Below are 22,670 nucleotides of genomic sequence, written 5' to 3' on the forward strand. Positions count from 1 at the left end.
CCCTATTGAGCTTCGGCTCCTGGCAGACTGAGCTGAGTGGCTCTAGGACAGAAGCCATTTTCCCTCACACACCCAACTAGTGCAGAGCACTCCCTTCATGAGGCCAAATCTTGGTGTATCTGGGCCTGATGAACTCTGCTGGCCTCACCGTGATGACTCCATGAGACCACCCCCACCACAAAGGTGTGTGAGCACCTAGTGGGTGACAGCTAGACTTGGTATGCCCTGGAAAATTTGCTGAGTGACCTCAGACCCAGGACTCGCAATGAGTTTGAACCTGTATCAATCTGATGAATACCACTCACCCCTACCTGGTGACTACCTGGAGAACTGAACTCATGCAACTTGAGTACTGCCAGAGGCCCTTGCAGTGACTGAGCTAGCAGGCAGCCGGCAAGCAGGGCAGATCTTAGGGTGCCTTGGGACTTTTGCTGACCTGCCACCAGGCCCAGTGCTGGTAAAAGCCAGCCTTGGTGCACAGCTTGATCCTTTCTGCACACAGCAGAGGCAGCCCTAACCCTAAGCACAAGGAGATATCACCTTACACCTCTCAGAATACAAACCTAGCAGTAATCACTTCAAATGTAAATGGCTTAAATGTTCCATCAATAAGTCGACAAACAACAAGTGCTAGTGAAAATGTGGGGGGAAGGGAACCCTGTGCACTGCTGGTAGAAATGCAGACTGGTGCAGCCACTGTGGGGAACAGCATGGGAATATATCCTAAGAATTCTGAAGCACCAATCAGAATATATGCAGAGGTAGCCACAAGCTATGGGTCATTTTGTAGCTCCAAACAGGTTGCCCAGGGCCACAGGCAGCACCTGATATTGGCCTGGACCAGAGTCCCTACCAAAAGGCCCAGAGCCAACACACTGGCCAGCTTCAGACAATATCAGAACAAGATCCAATTAGCTTCGCAAGCAGCCAATCCAAAGGGAGATCTTGGCAGGCACCAGACCCTGCTGAAGCGAATTCCTCTTCATGTGGTCAGCACCTGCATAACAGCCTTTATAGTGTGGTCGGGGTCAATCTTCAGTCAGCCAGCCTGAGGGTCAACCCCACAGGTGAATGGGCCAATAGCAATAAAGACTCAATTACAGCAGGAGGACCCACAAAACCCACACAAGAGACATTTCTGGAGCACCAAGATCAGGTAATCAAGAATACAACACTGAGTCCCATGGGACACTTACTACATAAGACCATTCTACCAAGACTGGGAATCATAACAGCTCTAACTAATACATACGAACAAACACAAAGAGGCACCAAAATGGGGAGATGAAGAAATATGCCCCCAAATGAAAGAACAGGAGAAATATATGCACCCCTGTGTTCATAGCAGCATTATTTACAACAGCCACAGTCTGGAAACAGCCCAAGTGCCCATGAGAAGATGAATAGATAAAATAGCTGTGGTACATTTACACAGTAGAATACTATACAACTGTAAAAAAAAAAGGAACCTTTACCTTTTAAGACAGCATGGATGGACCTAGGGATTATTATGTAAAGCAAAATAAGCCAGACGGAGAAAGACAAATACCATATGATCTCACTTATATGTGGAATCTAATGAACAAGATAAACTGATGAACAAAATAGAACCAGAGGCATGGACATATGAAGCAGATTGACAGAGGTTAGAGGGGAGGGGATGAGGAGAGACTGGATGAAAGAAGGTGAAGGGATTAGCCAAAGAACATATATGCACAGCTCATGGACACAGACCATGAGCAATGTGGTGATGACTAAATGCAGAGTGGGTGGGGATGTGTGGAGGTGTTTAAAGGGAGGAGGAGGGAATGAGGGACATCTGTAATAGTGCCAACAATAAATAAAAAAGAATAAAATCACAATAAATACATACCTAGCAATGATCACTTCAAATGTAAATGGCTTAAATGATCCAATCAAAAGACATAGGATAGCAAAATGGATAAGAAAACAAAACCCATTTATATGCTGTCTACAGGAGACTCAACTGGGAATGAAAGATACACACAGACTAAAATAAAGAGACAGAAAAAAAGATATTTCATGCAAATGGAAAGGAAATAAAAGCTGGGGTAGAAATATTTATATCTGACAAAATAGGCTTTAAAACAAAGGCTATGATAAGAAACAAAGAAGGACACTAGATAATAATAAATCCAACAAGAGGATGTAAACGTTTATGCACCCAACATAGGAGCACCGCAACATATAAAGCAAAGCTTGATGAACATAAAGGAAGAGATTAACAGCAATACAGTAGGGGATTAGAACACCTCATTGACATAAATGGATAGTTCTTCCAGACAGAAAATCAGCAAGAAAACAGCCGCCTTAAATGACACACTAGATCAGATAGATTTAATTGATATCATCAGAGCATTTCACCCCAAAGCAGCAGAATATACATTCTCTTCAAGTGCACATGTAACATTTTGTAAGATAGACCACATGTTAGGACACAAAACAAGTCTCAGAATGAAATCATACCAAGCATCTTCTCTGACCATAATAGTATGGAGCTAGAAATCAATAACAAGAAAAAAACTGAAAAACACACAAAGACATGGAAGCTAAACATTAGTAAACAATGAATGGTCAACAATGAGGTCAAGGAAGAAATCAAAAGATACCTTGAAACAAATGAAAATGCGAACACAACAATCCAAAATGTATGGGACACAGTGAAAGCAATCCTAGTAGGAAATTTCACAGCATTACAGGCCTTCCTCGACACAAGAAAAACCTCAAAAAAGCAATCCAACTTTATACTTAATGGAACTTGAAAAAGAATAAACAAACAAAGCCCAAAGTGAGAAGGAAGGAAATAAAGATCAGAGCAGAAATAAATGCAATAGAGCCTTAAAAAATACAAAAGATAAATGAAACCACGGAAAGGAAGAAGTACAACTGTCATTATTTGCAAATGATATGATACTGTATGTAAAAACCCTAGCGCAGGGATGGGGAACCTTTTTCTGCCAAGGGCTTTTTGGATATTTATAACATCCTTCACAGCCCATACAAAATTATTAACTTGGTTTCCTCTTTCACTAGGGACCCGCCAACATGGGCTGCGTTCGCACCAAAACCGTGAAGAAGGCGGCCCGGGTCATCATGGAGAAGTACTACACACGCCTGGACAGCGACTTCCACACCAACAAGCACGTGAGCGAGGAGGTCGCCATTAATCCCAGCAAGAAGCTCTGAAACAAGATGGGGGGCTATGTCACCCATCTGATGAAGCAGATTCAGAGAGGCCCGTGAGAGGCATCCCCATCAAGCTGCAGGAGAGGGAGAGGGAGAGGAGGATAACTATGTCCTGAGGTCTCCACCCTGGCTCAAGAGATCATTGAAGTTGACCCTGACACTAAGGAAATGCTGAAGCTCTTGGACTTGGGCAGTCTGTCCAACCTGCAGGTCCCTCAGCCTACAGTTGGGATGAATTTCAAAACACCACGTGACACAGTTTGAATATTTTTCTATGTTGTAATAGTATCAATAAACCATGGACAATCTTTAAAAAAAAAAGCTTATAAACTTAAAAAATTAGCCTGCTTTATTTGGTCAAACATTTAATAACTCACCCCTAATGCTTTGATAGGGCCAGACCAAATGATTTGTGGGTCTTATATAGCCCACAGCCCAGACGTTCCCCACCCTTGTTCTAAAGACTCCACTAAAAAAACCCACAAAAAACTACTGGAACTCATAAATGAATTCAGTAAAGTAACAGGATACAAAATAAATATCTAGATATTGTTTCATTTTTAACACCAATAATGAGCTATCAGAAAGAGAAACTATGAAAATAATCCCATTCACAATTGCTTCAAAAACTAATAAAACACCTAGTAAAGAATTCATAAAATTATAAGACACTGTAAAAAAGAAAGTGAAGAAGATCCAAATAAGTGGAAGCATATACCATGTTCATGAATGGGAAGAATTAACATCATTAAAATGTCCATACTACCCAAAACCGTCTACAGATTGAATGCAATTCCTATCAAGACACCAATGGCATATTTCACAGAGCTAGAATAGTCCAAACATTTATATGGAATTACAAAAGACCAGAAATAGCCACAGCAATCTTAAGAAAAAGTTTGAAGAATCACATTATCTGATATCAAATTATACAAGGTCATAGTAATCAAAACAGCATGACACTGGCATAAAAACAGATATAAGTCAATGGAACAGAAAAGAGAGTCCAGCAACAAACCCTTGCCTTTATGGTCAATTAATATTCAACAAAAGAGACAAAAATATACAAAGATAGTCTATTCAATAAACGGCACTGAGAAAATTGGAGATATGTGTGAACACAATCCACAAGAATAAACTCAAAATGGATTAAAGATAAGTCTCAAAACCATGAAAATCATAGGAGAAAACATAGGCAGTAAAATCGCAGACATTTTTCATAGAAATATTTTTTTCTGGTATGCCTCCTCAGGCAAGAGAACCAAAAGAAAAAATAAACAATTGAACTACATCAAACTAAAATGTTTTTGCACAGCAAAGGAAACCAGCAAGAAAATGAAAAGATAACCCACTGAATGGAAGAACATATTTGTTAATGATACATCTGATAATAAAAAACTTATACAACTCAACAAAAAGTGCAATTAAAAAATGGACAAAGGACTTGAATAGAGACTTCTCCAAAGAGGAAATACAGATGGGCAATAGACAATGAACATATGTTCAATGTCACTAATCATCAAAGAAATGATGCAAATTAATACCACAATGAGTTATCACCTCACACCTGTCAGAATGGCTATCATCAATAAATGAACAAACAACAAGTGTTGGTGAAGATGTGGAGAAAAGAGAATCCTCATACACTGTTGAGCAGTATCAAGTCACCTCAAAACATTAAAAATGGAACTGCCTTATGATCCAGCAATTTCACCTCTGGAAATATATCCAAAGAAACTCAAAACACTGATTCAAAAGAATATATGCACCCCTATGTTCATTGCAGCATTATTTACAATAGTCATGATTTGGAAGCAACCCAAGTGTCCATCAGTAGAAGAACAGATAAAAAAGCTGCAGTAATGCCCTGGCCAGTGTGGCTCAGTGATAGAGCATCAGTCCACACACTAAAAGGTCGTGGGTTTGATTCTTGATCATGGCTCCTACCTGGGTTGCAGGTTTGTTCCCCAGCCCCAAGGGGCATATGCTGGAGGCAACCAATCAAGGTGTGTCTCTCTCATATCGATGTTTCTCCACCCCACCCCACCCCCACCGCACCCCGCCCCGCACCCTTTCCCTCCCTTCTACTCTCTCTAAAAATCAATGAAAAAATATCCTCGAGTGAGCATTAACAACAAAAATGCTGTAGTACATTTGCACAACAGAATACTACTTGGCCATAAAAAAGAAGGAAATTTTACCTTTTGCAACACCATGGATGGGCAAGGAGAGTATTACACTAAGTGAAAGAAGCCAATCAGAGAAAGACAAATACCATATGATTTCACTTATATGTAAAAATCTAATGAACAAAATTAATAGGCAAGCAAAATAGAAATAGACTTGTAGATACAGAAAGCAGACTGACAGGTTTTGGAGGGGTGGGGTGCTGGGGGACTGGGTGAAAAAATGAAGGAATTAAGCAAAATAAACAAAAACCAATCATAGATACAGACAACAGTATAGTGATTTACCACTGGGAATGGAAGGAGGGTATATGGGGGAGATAGAAGAGGGTACAGGAGTGATAAATGATGATGGAAGGAGACTTCACTTGAGTGATGAACACACAATACAATATTTGAATGATGTATTATAGAATTAGACACCTGAAATCTATATAATTTTATTAACCAAGGTCAGCCCAATAAGTTGAATAAAAATATTTTAATAACAAAAAAACCATTCTAGAACTAGACAACTGAAATAGAAAATGTTACTATGTGGACTTAGCAGCAGAGTGGAGATAACAGAAGAGAGAGTCAATGAATTTTAAGTTCGATCAATAGATATCCAGTCTGAAGAACACAGTGGAAATGTTAGAAAGAAATGATTAGTGTCGCAGGGACCTAAGGGACAATATCAAAATGTCTAGCTAGCACATAGGTGATTGGAGGTCTTAGGAAGGAGTCTGGGGGGAGAACACTAGAAATTTCCAGTTCATAAAATCATAGTGATTTCTTGAGCCTGGCATGGCTGGGATGAGTCAATATGCATATTCTTATAAACCTGAACCTAGAGACACATTCACTATGAAGCTGATGAGGCTTATATTCTAGACTCCTAAAATGCACTCACCCCTCTCGGGGTTCTGGCAGTGTTTACATACACACATGTGTGTTTTTTTAATTTGCATAGTTTTATAATATTCTTTTTTTTTAAGGGAACTGGATCTGCCCCCACCTGGGGGGCACCTTTTGCTTTAAGGTGCACATCTCACAGACCAGGTAAGATTCCTTCACTGCTGTGGCCCCCTCTGTGTTCCACGGGGGCAGATACAACATCTACAGGGACTTGAGTGGTTTGTAGCAGCTGCAGCTTGCTTTTGTGTAACTCTCTTCTTTGCCCTCTTACTCCAAGCCCCTAACACTGTGCTGTTCAATATGGTAGCCACTAGACATGCATGGCTACTGAGCACTTAAAATATAGCTAGTCCAAATTGAGATTTCAAAGACTTAGTGTGAAAAAGGAATGAAAACTATCTCGTTAAAACTTTTTTCTATTGGTTACTTCTTGAAATACTTTGGCATATTGAGTTAAATGAAATATTAAAATTATTTCGCTTGTTGTTGTTTTTACTTTTTAAACATGACTACTAGAAAACTTTCAATTACAGATGTGTCTTGCTTATATTTTTACTGAACTGCTCACCCCTAGGACATTGTTTTCAGGTTGCTGGGGGCCCCATCCTAACTCCCAATAGTGCCAGATGTGCAAAAAGCTGGCTTTGTGAGGTAAATACTGAAAACCCTTTCAGCTCTGGCTAATTCACTCCACTAATGTTCATTAGTAAAGACCTGGCATATTTGGCTGCAGGTTCATGTGAAGCTACTCTGTGTTGCAGGAGATATGAAACACACACTGGAAAGAAGATGGGAAACACATACCTTTGTAGCTTATCGAACGGGAAAGTAGACGTTAGAAAGGGCAGAGGGGGTCTTAGAGTAGCTGAAGTGAGGACTGCGTGAGTAATGTCCATAGAAGATTAGATCATAACTTTCTCAATTACCTAACACCAAATCCAGTCTGGATCTGACCTGAAAGTGCTGATATTTATGATGCACTCAGTGACATTCCAACGTCAAGTGTGGTCTGAAAACCAACAGCATCGGCACATGTGGGAGCTTGTTAGAAAGGCAGACCCTCCGCCCCCAGCCCAGACCCATGAAATCAGACTCTGTTTTAATAAGATCCCAGGTGAGGTGTATGAGAAGCACTTTCTATGAGGTCCAGAGTCTTCATATGCAAGATAATTAACTTTCAATAAATCATCTGTGATTCAAACTTTGTTGCGAAGCAAGCCAGACCTCCTTGTGTCCCTGCCAGAACTCTTTCTGTGCAGGGGCCGGGGCGTTGGGGGGGGGGGGGCGGGAGGGAGGCCGGGGTGCATACCTTCATTGCACTGCAGGCTCTTCCAGCCGGTGGCACAGGAGCACCCATAGGGGTCCGGAAGGCAGAACACATAGGACTTGCATCCCTCTGGTCCACTACACTGTTCCTTGCAAGTTCTGCCAAATGTGTGCCGTTCGCAAGCTTTTGGGGGGAGAAAAAGGTGATTCAGAGTTAAGCATACAACCTTTAGAAATGCATAATTCCTCTCTTAAAGGGTCTCTCCTAGACCACTGAACATGGAAAATAATCCAATCTCAGCTGTGGTACGGGCAGGGTGAACATACATTTTATAGACCATGAAAGTGCCCCACAGAGAGGATCTCAGAGCCACACCCACAATTATGCAGGCTGTGCACAGCACACACCTAGGGGGTGCATTCGCATCACAGACATTGCAGATCCATTTATGTATTGAAACTTTCCAGTAGTTGGCAATAAAAACTCTTAGGAAAGGGCACCTTTTTCTAACTCACACAAAGGTACCGTATGCCTAGCAGAGGCCATTTAACTTCCATTCCCAACTCTGTCCACATATACAATTCTAGATCCAATGGCATCTTTTTCAATCCACAACTTACCCAAGTACTCTTGACTTACCCTTCTCACATGTTCTCCCCATAAACCCAGGAGGGCAAATGCATTCCCCAGTGTCTTCATGGCAGACACCATTGTTCACACAGGCAGTGCAGACACGGTTACACTCAGGTCCCCACTTCTGAGCCTCGCATCCTTTCGTTAAGGAAAACAAGGCTGTGGTGAGTAACGCACATTGACAACAAACCTGCTACATGCCGGTCATTTCAGAGGACCCGAGTGAATGAATATAAACAAAATACAATCTTTGCTCTTTAAAGGCTAATAGTTTACTGTGGGAAACAGATATGTTAACAGAAAATAGTGATAGGAACAAAGACAAAAAGTACCTAATTCTGTCTTGGGGGTGGAAGAGGGCATAAAGGAAGACTTCCCAGAGGAGGTGGTATGTGAGCGGAATCTGCAGCACCACCTAAGTCAAGCATGTCAAACTCAAAGGCTAACACAGGCCAAAGAAACGAGGCATGCGGCCCATGGACTGCGAGTTTGACATGCTTGACCTAAGTAGCAAGGAAGATAGGACTGCAGAGTGTGTTCCAGGTGAAGGCGAGGCCAAGAAGAGAGCACCACGTGCTGGCGGAGCTGCAGGTGTGGTTAGAGCCTAGAACAGTGATTTCCAGAGTGTGGTCCTGAATCAGCAGTATCTCCATCACCTGTTAGTCATGCAAATCCCAGACTCCCACCCATGACCTCCTGATGAGAAACTGTGGTGGTGGTCTGGCAATCGAAACTTAGCAATTCTCCCAGATGATTCTGATACAAGCCCGAGTTTGAGAACCTCTGGTATAATGTGGAGAAGGGATGTGACCCGAAGGGGAAGCAGACGCTAGTAGCATCCACTCATTTTCCAGGCAGAAAAAATAAAAAGTGAAACAAGATACACAAACCTAAAGTACAAGGATGGTCAAATGCTTCTGAATTCATATTTCTTGGCTACTTCTCTCCAGCACTTGGTGACTTTAGATTGTTAATTAGGTCTAAGGACACCTTCTGACATATACGGGGGTTTGGGATTTTAAAGTTTATTTTATTAAATAAAATTAAATTTTATTTAATTTTTCTTCTGTGCTCTTGGTCCCTGAATGTTATTTTCATGATGGTGAAGCTTGGACCTGTGCCTATAGCCAATGTAACCTTGTAATTTCTTTGGCAAGAATTCCTGGTTATCAGTATTTTCTCTAAAATAATCAGGAAGACTGTCAACACAGACCTTTTCCTTCAGGCTTCCACTTACTAGATAGAGCTACAAAATGTCTCAAAGCTAATATTTACATGCCTTAGTGTAGAAAGGGGAAAATTATTCTGCACAATTAGCGATTTCTTAAGAGCCTGACCACAGGCTATGTGGACAGTGAAGACTAATGATGGAAAAAACTGGAAATGAAAATAGGCTTCCTGTCCCATTAAACTATTTCTCTAGTTTGACACCGAACACTAGACCTGTCCTGCTTTGCACGGAATCCTGGGAAGGAGGAGAAAATAAAGCTCGAGGGAATGACTGGGGATGGAGCAGTCGGGAGAAGAGTTTGCTGATAAGCAGTGAGTATGCAACCAGGCTTTGCTCTTTCCTTCACAAGCCTCACGGTTTTGTATCTTAGGAAACCACGGATTCACGGCCTACAGAGAGAAACCCTGTAAACTTAATGCTTGTGGGGAATCTTTTGTCCGGGAGAGAATTTATACTAAAAATAAACCCTGTACACATAAGCAGCGTGATTTTTACTACACAGGTTTTAAGCACTCACTCTTCCTAGGCTCCATTCATCCTGGAGAGAAGCTCCCTACAGTCAGGAGAGGTGGACCAACGCCTTCGAGTGCCTAAACGTCAGAGAGGTCATCCTGGGGGAAATACTTTTAAATGCGATGACTGTATCCCAACCCACATTTCTTAGCTTGAGTTTAGATATTGGCAGTGATGCTAAAACAGGTTCACTGAACTACTCCCTAAGAGCAAAAGAGAATAAACATGTGCTCCCAGCGATCTGAGAAAGAGACAACTTGAAGATCAAAATGTGCTTGAGGTCTTTTGCCTTATCTTAAAAGTTCAGGTGAATTTTAAATTCTAGTCTGTGCTGAGTTGTTTTCTAGAAGCTTTAAAATTTTTACCTTGTGTCAATATCTGAGGTTTCTGACATTGCTGGAAAATCTGCCCATTTAACCCAGACTCTGAGCACCGAGGTGCATGGTGCTGTATCAGCCTGGAGAGAAGCCATCTAAGAAATGAATCTAAATTGTGTCCTTGCCATTCAGACTCTCCATGAGTGTACTGGAATAAAAGGGATTTTACCTGCACAAACTAGATGAACCACACTTTTCATAAGTCTATTGTCATATTGCAATATCTATTTATGTATGTAGCCACTCTATTTGGTAATTAGCTAAGGAACAGTGGCTCATCTTATGATTCTTGTATTCTCAACACCAATACAATGCCTAACACAGTTAAAATCAACACTATTTGCTGAATGAGTGAATGAATGAATATCATGCAAAGCAAAATACTCTTTATGAGTTAGAGATCCCAATTATTAGAGGAATGACAAAGCATCCCAAGTATTTAGACCTGAAGTCTGAGTACTTAACACATTGCGCACCAGTAGTTTTATTGCTAGCTTTACCCAGTGGCCAGATAAGTTTCTACTGAACGAGTACAAAAAACGTTTTACAAAGTATCATACTTTAAAAAGATATTAGCTTGTAAGAACATGTAATAAATAACTTCAAAATGCAATGGGTATTTAATTTTAAGGCGTGCCTTTAACATTTATGTAAAACACTGTATAATATGAAAACACGAGAATGTTCGTGATCAGCCCGCAATGTGTTAATATCATGAATACCTGATAGCTGGGGAAGATTCAGGGCCAATTTGTTGCTTCCTACAGATCAATTTTTGTGTAAAAACTACTGATGATGGTTACTTCCCACTTTGATAGTTATAATGGGGTGAAGGGTGGTTTTCACTAGTTCTAACTCCTGCACTTTTCAAACCTGAAAATAGAAATCACACTTGAGAGGTAAATGATCTGGAAATTGTGAGATTTACAGGAGACTTGACATTTAACCAGATATTAGAGCAGCCCAGCAGGCCCACCTCGCCCCCTTAGGATACCTCTCAGGAGACTGACCAGGTCACGATTCCCCCTTTTCATGGGAGTGGTGCTGCTATTCAAGTGTGAGGTCCCAGTGCCTGTACCGGAGTATGTGGCTCCACCTTTGTCTATATCTTGTTGGTCCAGGCAAATTGACATCTGACATATGTGACACCAATTTTATTCTTTATCATGGGAATTCAAAACTTGGAAGTAAAAGAAACGTCACTGAAGTTAAGTTAGGGAAATGGTAGGTGGCATCCTACAGAGAAAGTCTACTCTTCCCCACCAGTGCTGAGCCCCAGATCTCCCCTGGAGCCTATCTTTTCTGAAAACGTGCTTGTTGGCTTTTCTATCAATTTTCTAAGAGCCCTTAGTATACTTCCAACCAATCCCTGGTTTTGGTTTAGGTGCCAGAGTCAGTTTACTTGCAAATAAAAATCCTAACAACTATGCCATCACAGACAGTGGCCTCTCAATCACTTACTCCGGACTATGAGCCTGGTGAAGGCCGAGGTGAAGAGGTTTCCTCCTATGTACCTGGCCGAGTACACTCCAGCATCGTGGGGCTGAGCGTGAGGCAGATGCACTTCTAAAATATCAGGTACTTCGTGCCTGGGCACTGAGTGGATGAAGGAACCTGATAAAGGAGAAGAGAAGAGAATAAAGGGTCACTCTCAAACACTCTGATTTCCTTGTCTGGCTCCTCTACTTGATCAGCCTTCCATAACCCGATAGAAAATGTGCTCTCGCTAGCATATTGAGTGTGGGAGAAGAATGAAAAGGCTGAGCTCAATGCACTCCCAACAGTGGAGAAAGGTATGGTGATAGAGCAGATAGTCTATTAGTCTATGGAATCTACTGCCAACCACATGATGTGGGGAGGCTAAAGTTCTTATCTGCTGCAGGTGAGCAGGCAAATCTGGGTGGGAAATGTCAACTAATCAATTAACCTGAAGATACCTAGAATCACTACTCCAATCTGGACGTCTTATCCATCCACAGAACTCAGAATAATCCCCAGCAATATTTCAGCTGGACCAGGTCTTCGCCACCCAGTGGTGCCAAACCGCGGTTGGACGGAGATGGATTTGGATTGCACAGTTAAGGCCCCCCAGGGCGATTGCCAGTGGCTCTCCAGGCTCATGCTGAGCACTTTCTTAACTTTGCAATCAAACAAGCAAACATTTTATATGGCAGAATTTGGAACCCCACTTATCACCTCACGATGGTGTTTCTTGTACATTTGTAATTCATACCGCATATTCACTTATGTCTATGAATCTCGAACTTACTTGATTAAGTCACCAAACACATCTCCTAAGAGAGCTTCTATCACATAATTTGGTTAGCTCGCTTCATATTAGCTTTACTTCCAACATCTGCTTCTAAGACTGCAGTAAGATAATGCCCCAGTGTGGTGTGTGCTAGCTGTGTCTCACACCATGGTGCTGAAAGGAAGCAAAACACAGACTCACCATTCTTGTAAATCACTGCATCTTCTTCTTTAATCAACACCTTTTTGAAAGATATGTTCACGTTATCTCCCCTGTCCACGGTCATGGTTAAAGTAGATGGTAGGAAGGAAGCTTTTAAGAGAGAGAGAGAAAACAAAGGAGAAAATGAGGTTGCATATTTTCTCCACCGTTTGAACTTCCGACTGTGAGGGCTGGCACTGGGCAGCAGTCAGCTGGTTTTTCATGGTATTAAAAACAGCGGTAGCTGATGGGTTTCTTAAGGTTATATCATTTTTTAAGAATCTGATGAAAGGAATGGTTATTTCCTCTGAAAAAAATGTAAATATATACACACAACATACATACGTACATTTTTTCCATGCAACTAGCTGGGGAGGTGAGGACCTTGTATTGATTAATACCTATTACCAAACCAAAACCTGATATTAAAGATGAACCAGCCCTCCTTCTCCAATCCTTAGCAAGTTTCCTCAAAGTGGAATAGAATATGAATGGCCAGATAAATGGCTTTTCCCTTGGTCCTTTCGGGTTGTTGTTGCTCCAAATGATTCTCATTGCTTTAGAATGCCCCAAGCATTTCTCCAATGGATTCAGTACAATGCTGCACTTATGGAAGGTGTAAATATTGGAATATTAAAGAATAAGACCAAGACCCAACATCTTGCCTTCTACCCTTTAGTTAGATATATATGAGCTGACATAATTATGAGACTGGAGTATTAAGATGAAACTGGAGAAGTTATTGTGGATTTGGTTTATAAAATAATTTTGGAAACTTCTGTCTCTGTGCTAAACTTGGAACAAAGTATTGCCTGAGCTCCTTGATTTATGGGACAAGATGTGTGAACAAAATCTTGTCATCTCCCAGCTACAACAGTTCCTGAGCTCCTTTAACTTACAGCATAATCTGCAGAGAACCACAACTACAGAATAAGGGGGAATTAATTCTAGGCTTCAAGTTAAGCCAATTTTTAAAGTTCCAGTCTTATTGAGGTATAACTGACATGGAAAGTAGGCCAACATAAAAAATGTAAGGATAACCACTAAAAGAAGAGAAACAGAATATTTACAACTTTCCTAAATACAGAGGGCAGGGAGAATGAAAGCAAACAGGGACATAAAAGGAGAACAAATCACAAAGAAAAAGCACGGCATGCAGAAAAGACATAATAAGATGTTAAAAGCCAGAGATCCTCAGAATAAATTTAATAGTTATAAATATGTAAATATATGCTCTTTCCATTAACTACACATTTAGTGTAATGGCGTATAAAACTGAGAATAAAGGGACAGAATAACATATACTGCACTAATAACTAAAAGAAGCTTGATATTGCAATATTTATATCAGAAGAAAAATCTATTCAGATGCCAAAACAAAATTTTAGGGATCAAGATGGCCTTTACATGATGAGAAAAGGACACAACCCACCAGGTGGGTTAAATAACCCTGAACTTGCGTACGCCTCTAACAGCAGAACTTCAAAACCCACAAAACAAAAACTGACAATTAAACAAAGGAAATGCCAAGTCCACAAGCATTGAGGAAATGTTCAACAACTGACAAATCAAATGGACCAAAAGTCAGTGAAGAGAAAGATTTGAATAACATGATTTAAGGTCTGTTGGATATTCATGGACCCCTGTAGGGAGCTTCTGAATACAGGCTATTTTGAAGCATACTGCCTGCTATTAATCCATAAAGCACATCTCTGTAAATAATGAAGAATGAAATTCTCTGACTAGAATCCCCCTATAATAGAAATCAGTGCAAAACAGAGGGTCTACCTAATGTCTGAATCCCCACAGAGTGGCTTTTGGATGGGCGGCCTGAGAAGCTGATCAAGAGCTCAGAGAGCTGCCCTTGAGGGCAGAAGATGGCTTTAACCCAGGCTGGGGATCCGGGCTTTGGGTTTGTCTGCTTGTTGTGCCCGGTGCCCAGCCAGGACTCCCACATGGGTGCCTTGGTGCAGACAGGAGAATAGTGCAGGTCAAAGGGCCTGCGAGCCCTGGGATAAGACAGTCCTGGCTTGAGACTACCCTCTGCCACTCACTGGGCCTCTGTGAGCAACCTACTTAACCTCTGAACACCACAGTGTCCTCATCTATAATTTGGAAGTAAAAATGTTTACCTTAAAAGGTTGTTCAAAATATTAAATGATGTATGCCAAGCCCCCGGGTGCTTAGAAGAAGTCAGTATCCTTCCCAAACATAAATAAACAGCAGCACTGCTGTGCTGACTTTTGTAATATGCACTTGAGTAGTGACTTTCTCTACTGGACTGACATGAACCAACCTGAACAGGCCCTGGGGGCGGGGGGGCGCTGGTGGGCGCCCACCCACACTGACAAGGCGCTTCATTCCGCAGTCCTCGTGTGTGTAAATCGCTCTCTGCGGCAAGCTCCCGGGCTCCTGGGATAATTTTTCCAACCACTTTATGTTGGTTCCTTTCTCTGTGGTTTGTTTAGATTTTCTGCCCCTGACTGTTTAGCTGACCATGGGACTTCTCGCCCAGCATTGTTTCTGAAAAGGAACCAAGACTCCCCACTACACTCAACCCCAAGACAGCTTCTCTCTCTCCCCACGCTGTGGCTATTGTTCCAGATCTTATGCTCTCTGAGCTCCCCGTTCCCTCAGGTAGGAACACAGCCACACCAGAGTCCCACGGCTGCCCAGCCTGGCACCTCCTGCACCCACATCTCCAGGCTGATGACCCAGGAGCCCAGCTTCTCCATGGTGCACACAGGCTGATGCCGTGGGCCTTGACTGGATCGTAAAAACAATGAGCACCTTTGAACTGTGCCTACTGCCACCAGGCACTGTGCTGAGGACTTGACACATATTGAATTTTCATAATGTCTCTGTGAGATGGCTACTACCATTATCCTATTCTCACAAATGAAGAGATTAAGATACACAGAGGTTATGCAACCTGTCTAAGATCACTCAGCAAGTTCATGGAAGAGATCTTTCAGAGGTTAGTACTCAAAAGGCTTCAGGTCCCAGCACCTTGTCTTAAAGGAGACTGCTGAGGCCTGGGCGAGAGGAGGAGCTGCAGGGTCACTGGGATGAGCCCCTTAATGGGCAGAACTTAACTAAAAACACAGTTCACTGTTCCTTAAAGGGCTGGAGAAGAAAAATAGATGGCATAACAAAAATGTTTCTCAAGGTTGAAAAATAATTGAAAAAATTTTCAATTGTCTCCTTTAATGAGAGTTAAAGACTAGGAGTAATAAGATGTACTTTTATGTTCATTATTATCCTATATAATAAAAGCCTAATATGCAAATTGTCTCCTCGACTGGGAGTTCGACCAGAGGGCAGGGCCAGCTGGATAACCGCAGGAAGGGAGGCCCCAGCCGGCAGCAGGCAGCCCAGGGAAGGGAGGTCCCGGCCAGCAGCACGCAGTGCACTGGGCCTCTAGTTTTGTATAATTTCACAAAAGCCATGTGCAAACAGGATATCCAATTTACCGACATGGGAGACAGAGTTAAGGGTAACTAAGTCCCTTACTCAAGGCCTCCTAACTTTGAGTAAGTGTGAAAGTTAACACACAATCTCAAGATATCCACACTTGTTCCCCAACCCCAGCACTCCAGCCTCATCATACTCCAGGCCTGCATCCGGGTCGGCCTCCATTCTGAAATATATGAAGTTCTTCAAACAGACCGTGTGATCATTCACGTCTAAGTTGTGAACTTCCTTTCTCCCTGCTCCTTCATTTCCTCTATATCTCACCAACTCCTTTTCATTCAGTCTTCATTTATTTTATTTTTTTTTAATTTGTTTTAGAGAGACGAAGGGGGGGGGGGGAGAGAGAGAGAGAGAGAGAGAGAGAGACATCAATGTGAGAATGAAACTTCGATCAGTTGTCTCCTGCTCAAGCCCTGACCGTGGATGCAATCTACAACCTAGGTATGTCCGCTGACCGGGAATCAAACCCTCGACCTTTCAGGGAGTGGCACAATGCGCCAACCAACTGAGCAACACTGGCCAGGGCTCAGTCTTCACTTACCTGTCACTTTTTCCAGGGGCCTTACACCGCCCCTGGGATCCAGGTGAAGTGCCATCATAACTGCACTTCCCGTTACAGTGCCACTGCTATGGTAGTGCCCCTACTAGCCTGAGCTCCAGGAGGGCAGGTCCATTGGAAGGCAGCACAGGGTGGGCGGGGCCTGGCCTCTGGGATCAGGCCTGTGTTAACCATCCCAGGTCCAACAATGAGAACCAGGTGTGCAAATGTACCTAAGTTATAATAGCTACAAGCCTCACCTATTAATATGGGGTCATAATAGTCCTCACAAGATAAGCATTTGGTAAAAACTAGATTTTACAGCAATATATATAAATAGTAAGTACTTGGGAAGTGTTAACATCATTGCATCTCCCGTGTGTGGCACAAATAGAGGCTGAATAATACTTGTGTAATGAAAGAATAAATGAATGAATCTCATCTCAAATCTTCCTACTTCCCTTATGCTTTCAACATATTCATTTGCGTTATTTAGATAAAAACGGCTCACCTCTTCCAACTTCCCAAATCATGTGTGGAAAGTTTGATGTCCTTAAGTCCAGCTATTTCTCAAATGAAAATAAGGAAGAAAAATCACCTGTGTTTCTTCCGATGGAACACCCAAACAGATGTTTGCTTGTGAAAATGTCTCAAACTTCATATCTACTTCCCCACTCCCAAATGAAATCGCAAGGTCTGAATAAACTGCTTTTGACTTTTTTGGATGATGCCATTGATAAAAACAGGTTGGCCATTTGGAGTACGAGAGCCAATTTAAGCCGTGTTTTGGCACATCTCAAATGGATTTTCCACTTCCTCCCAGATGCAGGAGTCAGCAGCAGGCAGGACTGTATCGGTGTTTATGCTACCCTGCTGTGTCCCTGGGCAGGCACTTGCGGTTCCCACGATGTTGTACCAGGGAATTGATAGTGTCACGAAGACAGAGTTTTGGAGGTTTTCCTAATTCACTATGAAGGATATCACTTTCCTCACATCATATTTCAGCTGTTGGATGGTCAACAAAAGAAACAGAATCAGTTCAACAGCCTGAGCTGTTATTACTAAAGTACAGGAAAGTACTGCCTATTTTTCTATTTTATATAAACCTCCACAATTATGTTAAGTAGATGATATTAAAAATTTTCACAAGTGGGAAAATTAATAGCCCCACTAAATTACTGCTTATCCCAAGGAACCATGATGATAATTACTGAACATTTACTGTGAGCCAGATAACGTTGATGATCTCATTTGACTCTTGAGTGTATGTGGTTCAGTCTCTATCCTCACTTGTTTTTTCAAATGAGGAAACTATTATTTCAATTAAGTAACTTGCCCTGGGTCATATCACTCAGTTGCAGAGCTGAGCTCAAACCCACGTATGGTGACTTCCACTCCTGTACCTCTACGCTGTGCGCTGCGTTGTTCTGTAGGGTTTCTGTTGGAGTGGTTGTACTTCATAAAACAAGTGCTCAGGATGAGGGAGAGAGAGAGGTGGACACTGAAAGTGATACAAAAAGGGTAGTGCGGCGGCCAGAAATACCGGCTCTGAAATCCGATCACTTGGCATCAAATCCATTCCCACCATTTACAGACTGCTGCTGTCATTACTATGTAAAGCACTTTGCAATGTCTCCTTTACACAAGCTTTTTAGAACACATCCACTGTGCAACTCATATCTTATTTTAATTTTTTAAAAATTATATTTTTATTGATTTTAGAGAGGAAGGGAGAAGGAAAGAGAGATGGAAACATCAATGATGAGAGAGAATCATTGATCGGCTGCCTCCTGCACGTCCCCTACTAGGGATCAAGCCCACAACCCAGGCATGTGCCCTTGACCGGAATTGAACCCGGGACCCTTCAGTCCACAGGCTGATGCTCTAGCCACTGAGCCAAACCGGCTAGAGCATCATATCTTATTTTAAGTGCACTCATGGAACTGGCTTCTTGCATATACCACCTTATTTAAAACTTAAAAGACAATTTGAAGATATTATTATGACTATTCCACAGATGATGGAACATGAGACTTACAGAGGTTAAATATGTTGCCTAAGCCCACACAGCTAGTAAGAGTTGGAGAATGAATTAACACTCAGGTGAATATGAATCTAAAAACCATCTTCTCTCAGCTGTTTCTCACTATCCAAGCCTGCCGGCGCCTCATTTAGCTGAATGTGCCCTCTCTATCTGTGCTGACCTGGACTCTGTTTGGAGGGACCATTACAGTTGGCTTTTGACTCCTATTGTTCTGGTCTAACATGCTCTACGGGTTCTTATTTACACACTGGCAAGGACAATCCCAGGACACCCAGAAAGGGCACGGTGGCACTTCACATTTCATTCCTGTGAACCCTTTAGGGCAGGAGTCTCAGATTGTCTTCATTCAGAATGTGAAAATGTCAGCAGAAGGACATCACTCTCTATCCAAGTGGAATCCCAAATGTCACATGTGAAACATAATAGAGGTGACTTTTCACCTTGCTAGCTTTGGCACACCTCACATCCCTTTGTGCAACCTCTCTTCCCTCGCCGGGAGCTGCATTCCTGGGAATGTCTGCTGCGCACTTTTCCCACTCGCCCTGGTGTCAGTCAAAGGGGAACATAACAGTTTTGCTAAGAAACCTTTTCCACCATTTGTAATGAATAATGGTTTTATCATGTTTGACCTTAGAATGAGCTTACTGCCTTCAAATCTTTTAATTACCACATTAGCAAAGTCAAAGCAATGTTATCAGGTGAACCCCAGCTGGGCTCCTACTGTACCCTTCCAAGTGTGGTCTCTCCCAGGAGAACCTTCTCACCTGAGACCTTGTTAGAAATGCAGGAGTCTAGCTGCCTGTCTGGTCCTGGGAGCCTTAGGGCAGAACACAATCATTCAAGAGTGTGATAGCACCATCGCCTCCCAACTGCCATCCGTGTGGCCGGCTGCCCTACAGACTGAGCCTACGACCCACTTCCATCACCTCACTGCCTTGTGAGGCGCAGCCTCCCTTGCAGAAGGCTCTCAGTATCCTCCTTCATAGTCCTGGTGTGCTGTGAGCTGGGCCTGGGCACTCCACTTCTAAAATTAAGTCCTCATCTTTTTCCAAGAATGGCAGCCTGCAAAGAAGGCCCAGTTCTTCATCCTTCTGTGTAGCCACAACTCTTCACCATGTCACTGGGCAGTGCCCTCCCATCTGATTTAGGCTCAGCTTGGAGCAATAAAATGAGGCAGAATTGAGAATGAATAATACTGACACTAGGTTTCCACTTGTTCTCTTGCACGTTTGCCGTGCCCATGAGACCATATCTAGGTTCATACGCATGTGGAACAGAGTCAAGCTGGCCCAACCAAGGCCAGCCTAATGAGCTGCCAACCAGACAACATCCATACGTGTGAGAAAATCCAGTCAAGATCAGCAGAGCCACCCAATCACACCCACAAGCAATAAGTGCTTATGGTCGCATGCCTCTGTAGCCTGTGGTTGTGTTGCCCAGCATCCCTGTGGCAGTAGATAACTGACACACCCATAACCATTAGGTTCCGTTTTTGATAGATGTTTCCATTTTCAGTTTTTTTTATCTCTACCATCTTTTCCCCCTGAAAACATTAGCTTCTGTTAAGAATATTTAAGGGAAAGCAAAAATAGATAAAGAATCAAATAAAAAAGTCAATGAGAAAGCTCAAAATAGCCAACCATCTGGCAAGCACAGCTGACTTCATTGCTGTGACTTTACATTACATGCATGTAACATGCTCATTTTTCCATAGGGTTGCGAATCCCCTTGTAGAACATATATTTCACTTCATCTTATGCACAATGTCTAGTGAATGGGGTTGAATGTGAGGAAGTTGGCCTGGACGGTCTCGTTTCTCTCTGATGCTTGGTGTACTAGAGATAGCAATGTTTGGAAAAAGGCAGACAATGTCCTGAAGCTATGCTCAGGCAGCTCATACCAGCCTCTGAGTGAGCAGCTGCCAACACAAAAGGTGTGTTTGTGTCTCAGTGGGTCTCACATGCCCACAACTAAGGGATATCTTACCTTGTTGGCGCATCTTCATGGTGCGTATCTTTATTGCCTCTCCTCGAACTCGCCCTTCGCAGAAGTAAGCACCGTTGATTTTACTAGCCTTCTCTCTCTTCCAAATGACTGTTTTTGCCCATTCTCTGCTCACATCTTGAGTAACTTCCAGTGGATCCTGGTGCTGGTTCATTAAGGCTTCAAAGTCTCTTCCTATGGTGAGGGGCTCATGGGGGCGCCATCCAGAGGCGATGCAGGTGAGGGATGTTTCAGCGTCAGACACAAGAGGTAGGGAATTGATCAAGATCAGGTCCATGGCACCGTCCACTGTGCCTAAAAGGAAAGAGGGAGCATAATGTAAGAGGAAGGTTATTAACATGGCCCACAGGATAAACTGCTGCTTACAAAGCCGTGTCTAAAAGTAGCCATGTGGGTCTGTTCCAGACTGACATACCTCGATGTGCAGTTGGGGGGGATGAGAAGAGAAAAACCAAAGAACTTACATACTTATATGCATAGCTCATGGACAAGGGCAAAAGGGTAGTGAAGACCTGGGGGCGTGAGTCGGGCCTGGGAAGGGGGGGAAATGGGAGATATCTGTAATACTATCAGCAAAAAATACATATATATACATATACATATACATATATATATATATATATATATATATATATATATATATATATACATATATATATATATATATATAAAATAAAAATAGCCATGTGAGCAGTCCTTCTAAAATGCTACCCTGATCAGGTGCCTGTCTGCCATGGGACAGAATCCAAAACTCTTTAGCATGGCATCACCTCAGCCCTGCTAACCACTCCTGCACCACTGCACACCCGAGCTGCAATGAACTGTCAGTTTATTCCATTCTCCAAAACAAGGTCTGCACTATATATCTCTACCCATTGTAGTGCCTGAGACATGAGTGAGGTACTCAATCAATGCTGTTGAGTTGAGATAAAGTCATGATAATGGCATTATTGTCATTAATTATAATTATCATTCATTGTTAATTAATGATAATGTGGTACTGCCATAACAACAAAGTTTTCTAAAGAAATATATCAACTAGGTACAAGTAGGTTTACAGTTGTGAATATACAAAACACAGACTTTATTCTTGTATTATTAATTTATTATTGTATTATTTTCCACATGAACAACTATAAATCTACTCTGCCCACCCCTGTACACTGTATGCTCACTTTAAGATTCTCATCATTACCAAAGAATCGCCCAATTCCACATTAAATTCCAAAGATAAGACAGGGACTGAGTGAAATTTTCATTTCCCTCTGAGGTTCATTTGTGTCATTTTTATATTTTTATTGATTACAGAGAGGAAGGGAGAGGGAGAGAAAGATAGAAACATTAATAATGATAGAGAATCATTGCTTGGCTGCCTCCTGCATGTCCCCTACTGGGATCGAGCCTACAAACTGGGCATGTGCCCTGACCTGGTATGGAACCTTGACCTCCTGGTTCATAGGTTGACACTCAACCACTGAGCCACACCAGCCAGGCTGTGCCATTTTTTAAACAAGGCCACAAAGACCTGTCTTGTAGGATCCTTGTGGAGATTAAATGAGAGAAAGTACATAACTTGCCCAGCACAGTGTATATTGTAGATGGGACACAATGACCATTATTTCAATTTTCTTTATTCTGTTTCCTAAACACCTAGTCTCAAAACTCAATGCTTCCCAAATGTAAAAACCTACCTTCAAATTTTATCCTATAAATGATGAAGCACATCATTTCACTTTCTCTATCCCCCCTCCCTCTTGTTTTGATTTCTAGCATTTCTAAGATGAACAAATAGAATCTGTGCCTATTCTCTCCTCTTGTTGGAGAACATGGAAATACCAGGGATGGAG

General features: G+C 42.2%; 1 protein-coding gene and 1 pseudogene across 2 annotated transcripts in view; one reads left to right on the forward strand and one right to left on the reverse strand.

Annotated features, from left to right (window-relative positions):
• Window positions 1–22,670, reverse strand: part of TEK (TEK receptor tyrosine kinase) — a 111,056-nt gene that overhangs the window by 44,915 nt on the left and 43,471 nt on the right. For both annotated transcript variants that reach the window (XM_059656515.1, XM_059656514.1), the window contains exons 2-6: window positions 20,806–21,117; window positions 12,764–12,874; window positions 11,773–11,925; window positions 8,197–8,328; window positions 7,600–7,740 (exon numbers count right to left, since the gene is read on the reverse strand). In XM_059656515.1, the coding sequence (XP_059512498.1) occupies window positions 7,600–7,740; window positions 8,197–8,328; window positions 11,773–11,925; window positions 12,764–12,874; window positions 20,806–21,117 (849 nt within the window). The remainder of the gene's footprint in view (window positions 1–7,599; window positions 7,741–8,196; window positions 8,329–11,772; window positions 11,926–12,763; window positions 12,875–20,805; window positions 21,118–22,670) is intronic.
• LOC132211848 (small ribosomal subunit protein eS17-like) lies at window positions 3,051–3,506 on the forward strand (annotated as a pseudogene).

The sequence above is a fragment of the Myotis daubentonii genome, chromosome 11, assembly GCF_963259705.1.
Source record: "Myotis daubentonii chromosome 11, mMyoDau2.1, whole genome shotgun sequence".
Taxonomy (NCBI): Eukaryota; Metazoa; Chordata; class Mammalia; order Chiroptera; family Vespertilionidae; genus Myotis; species Myotis daubentonii.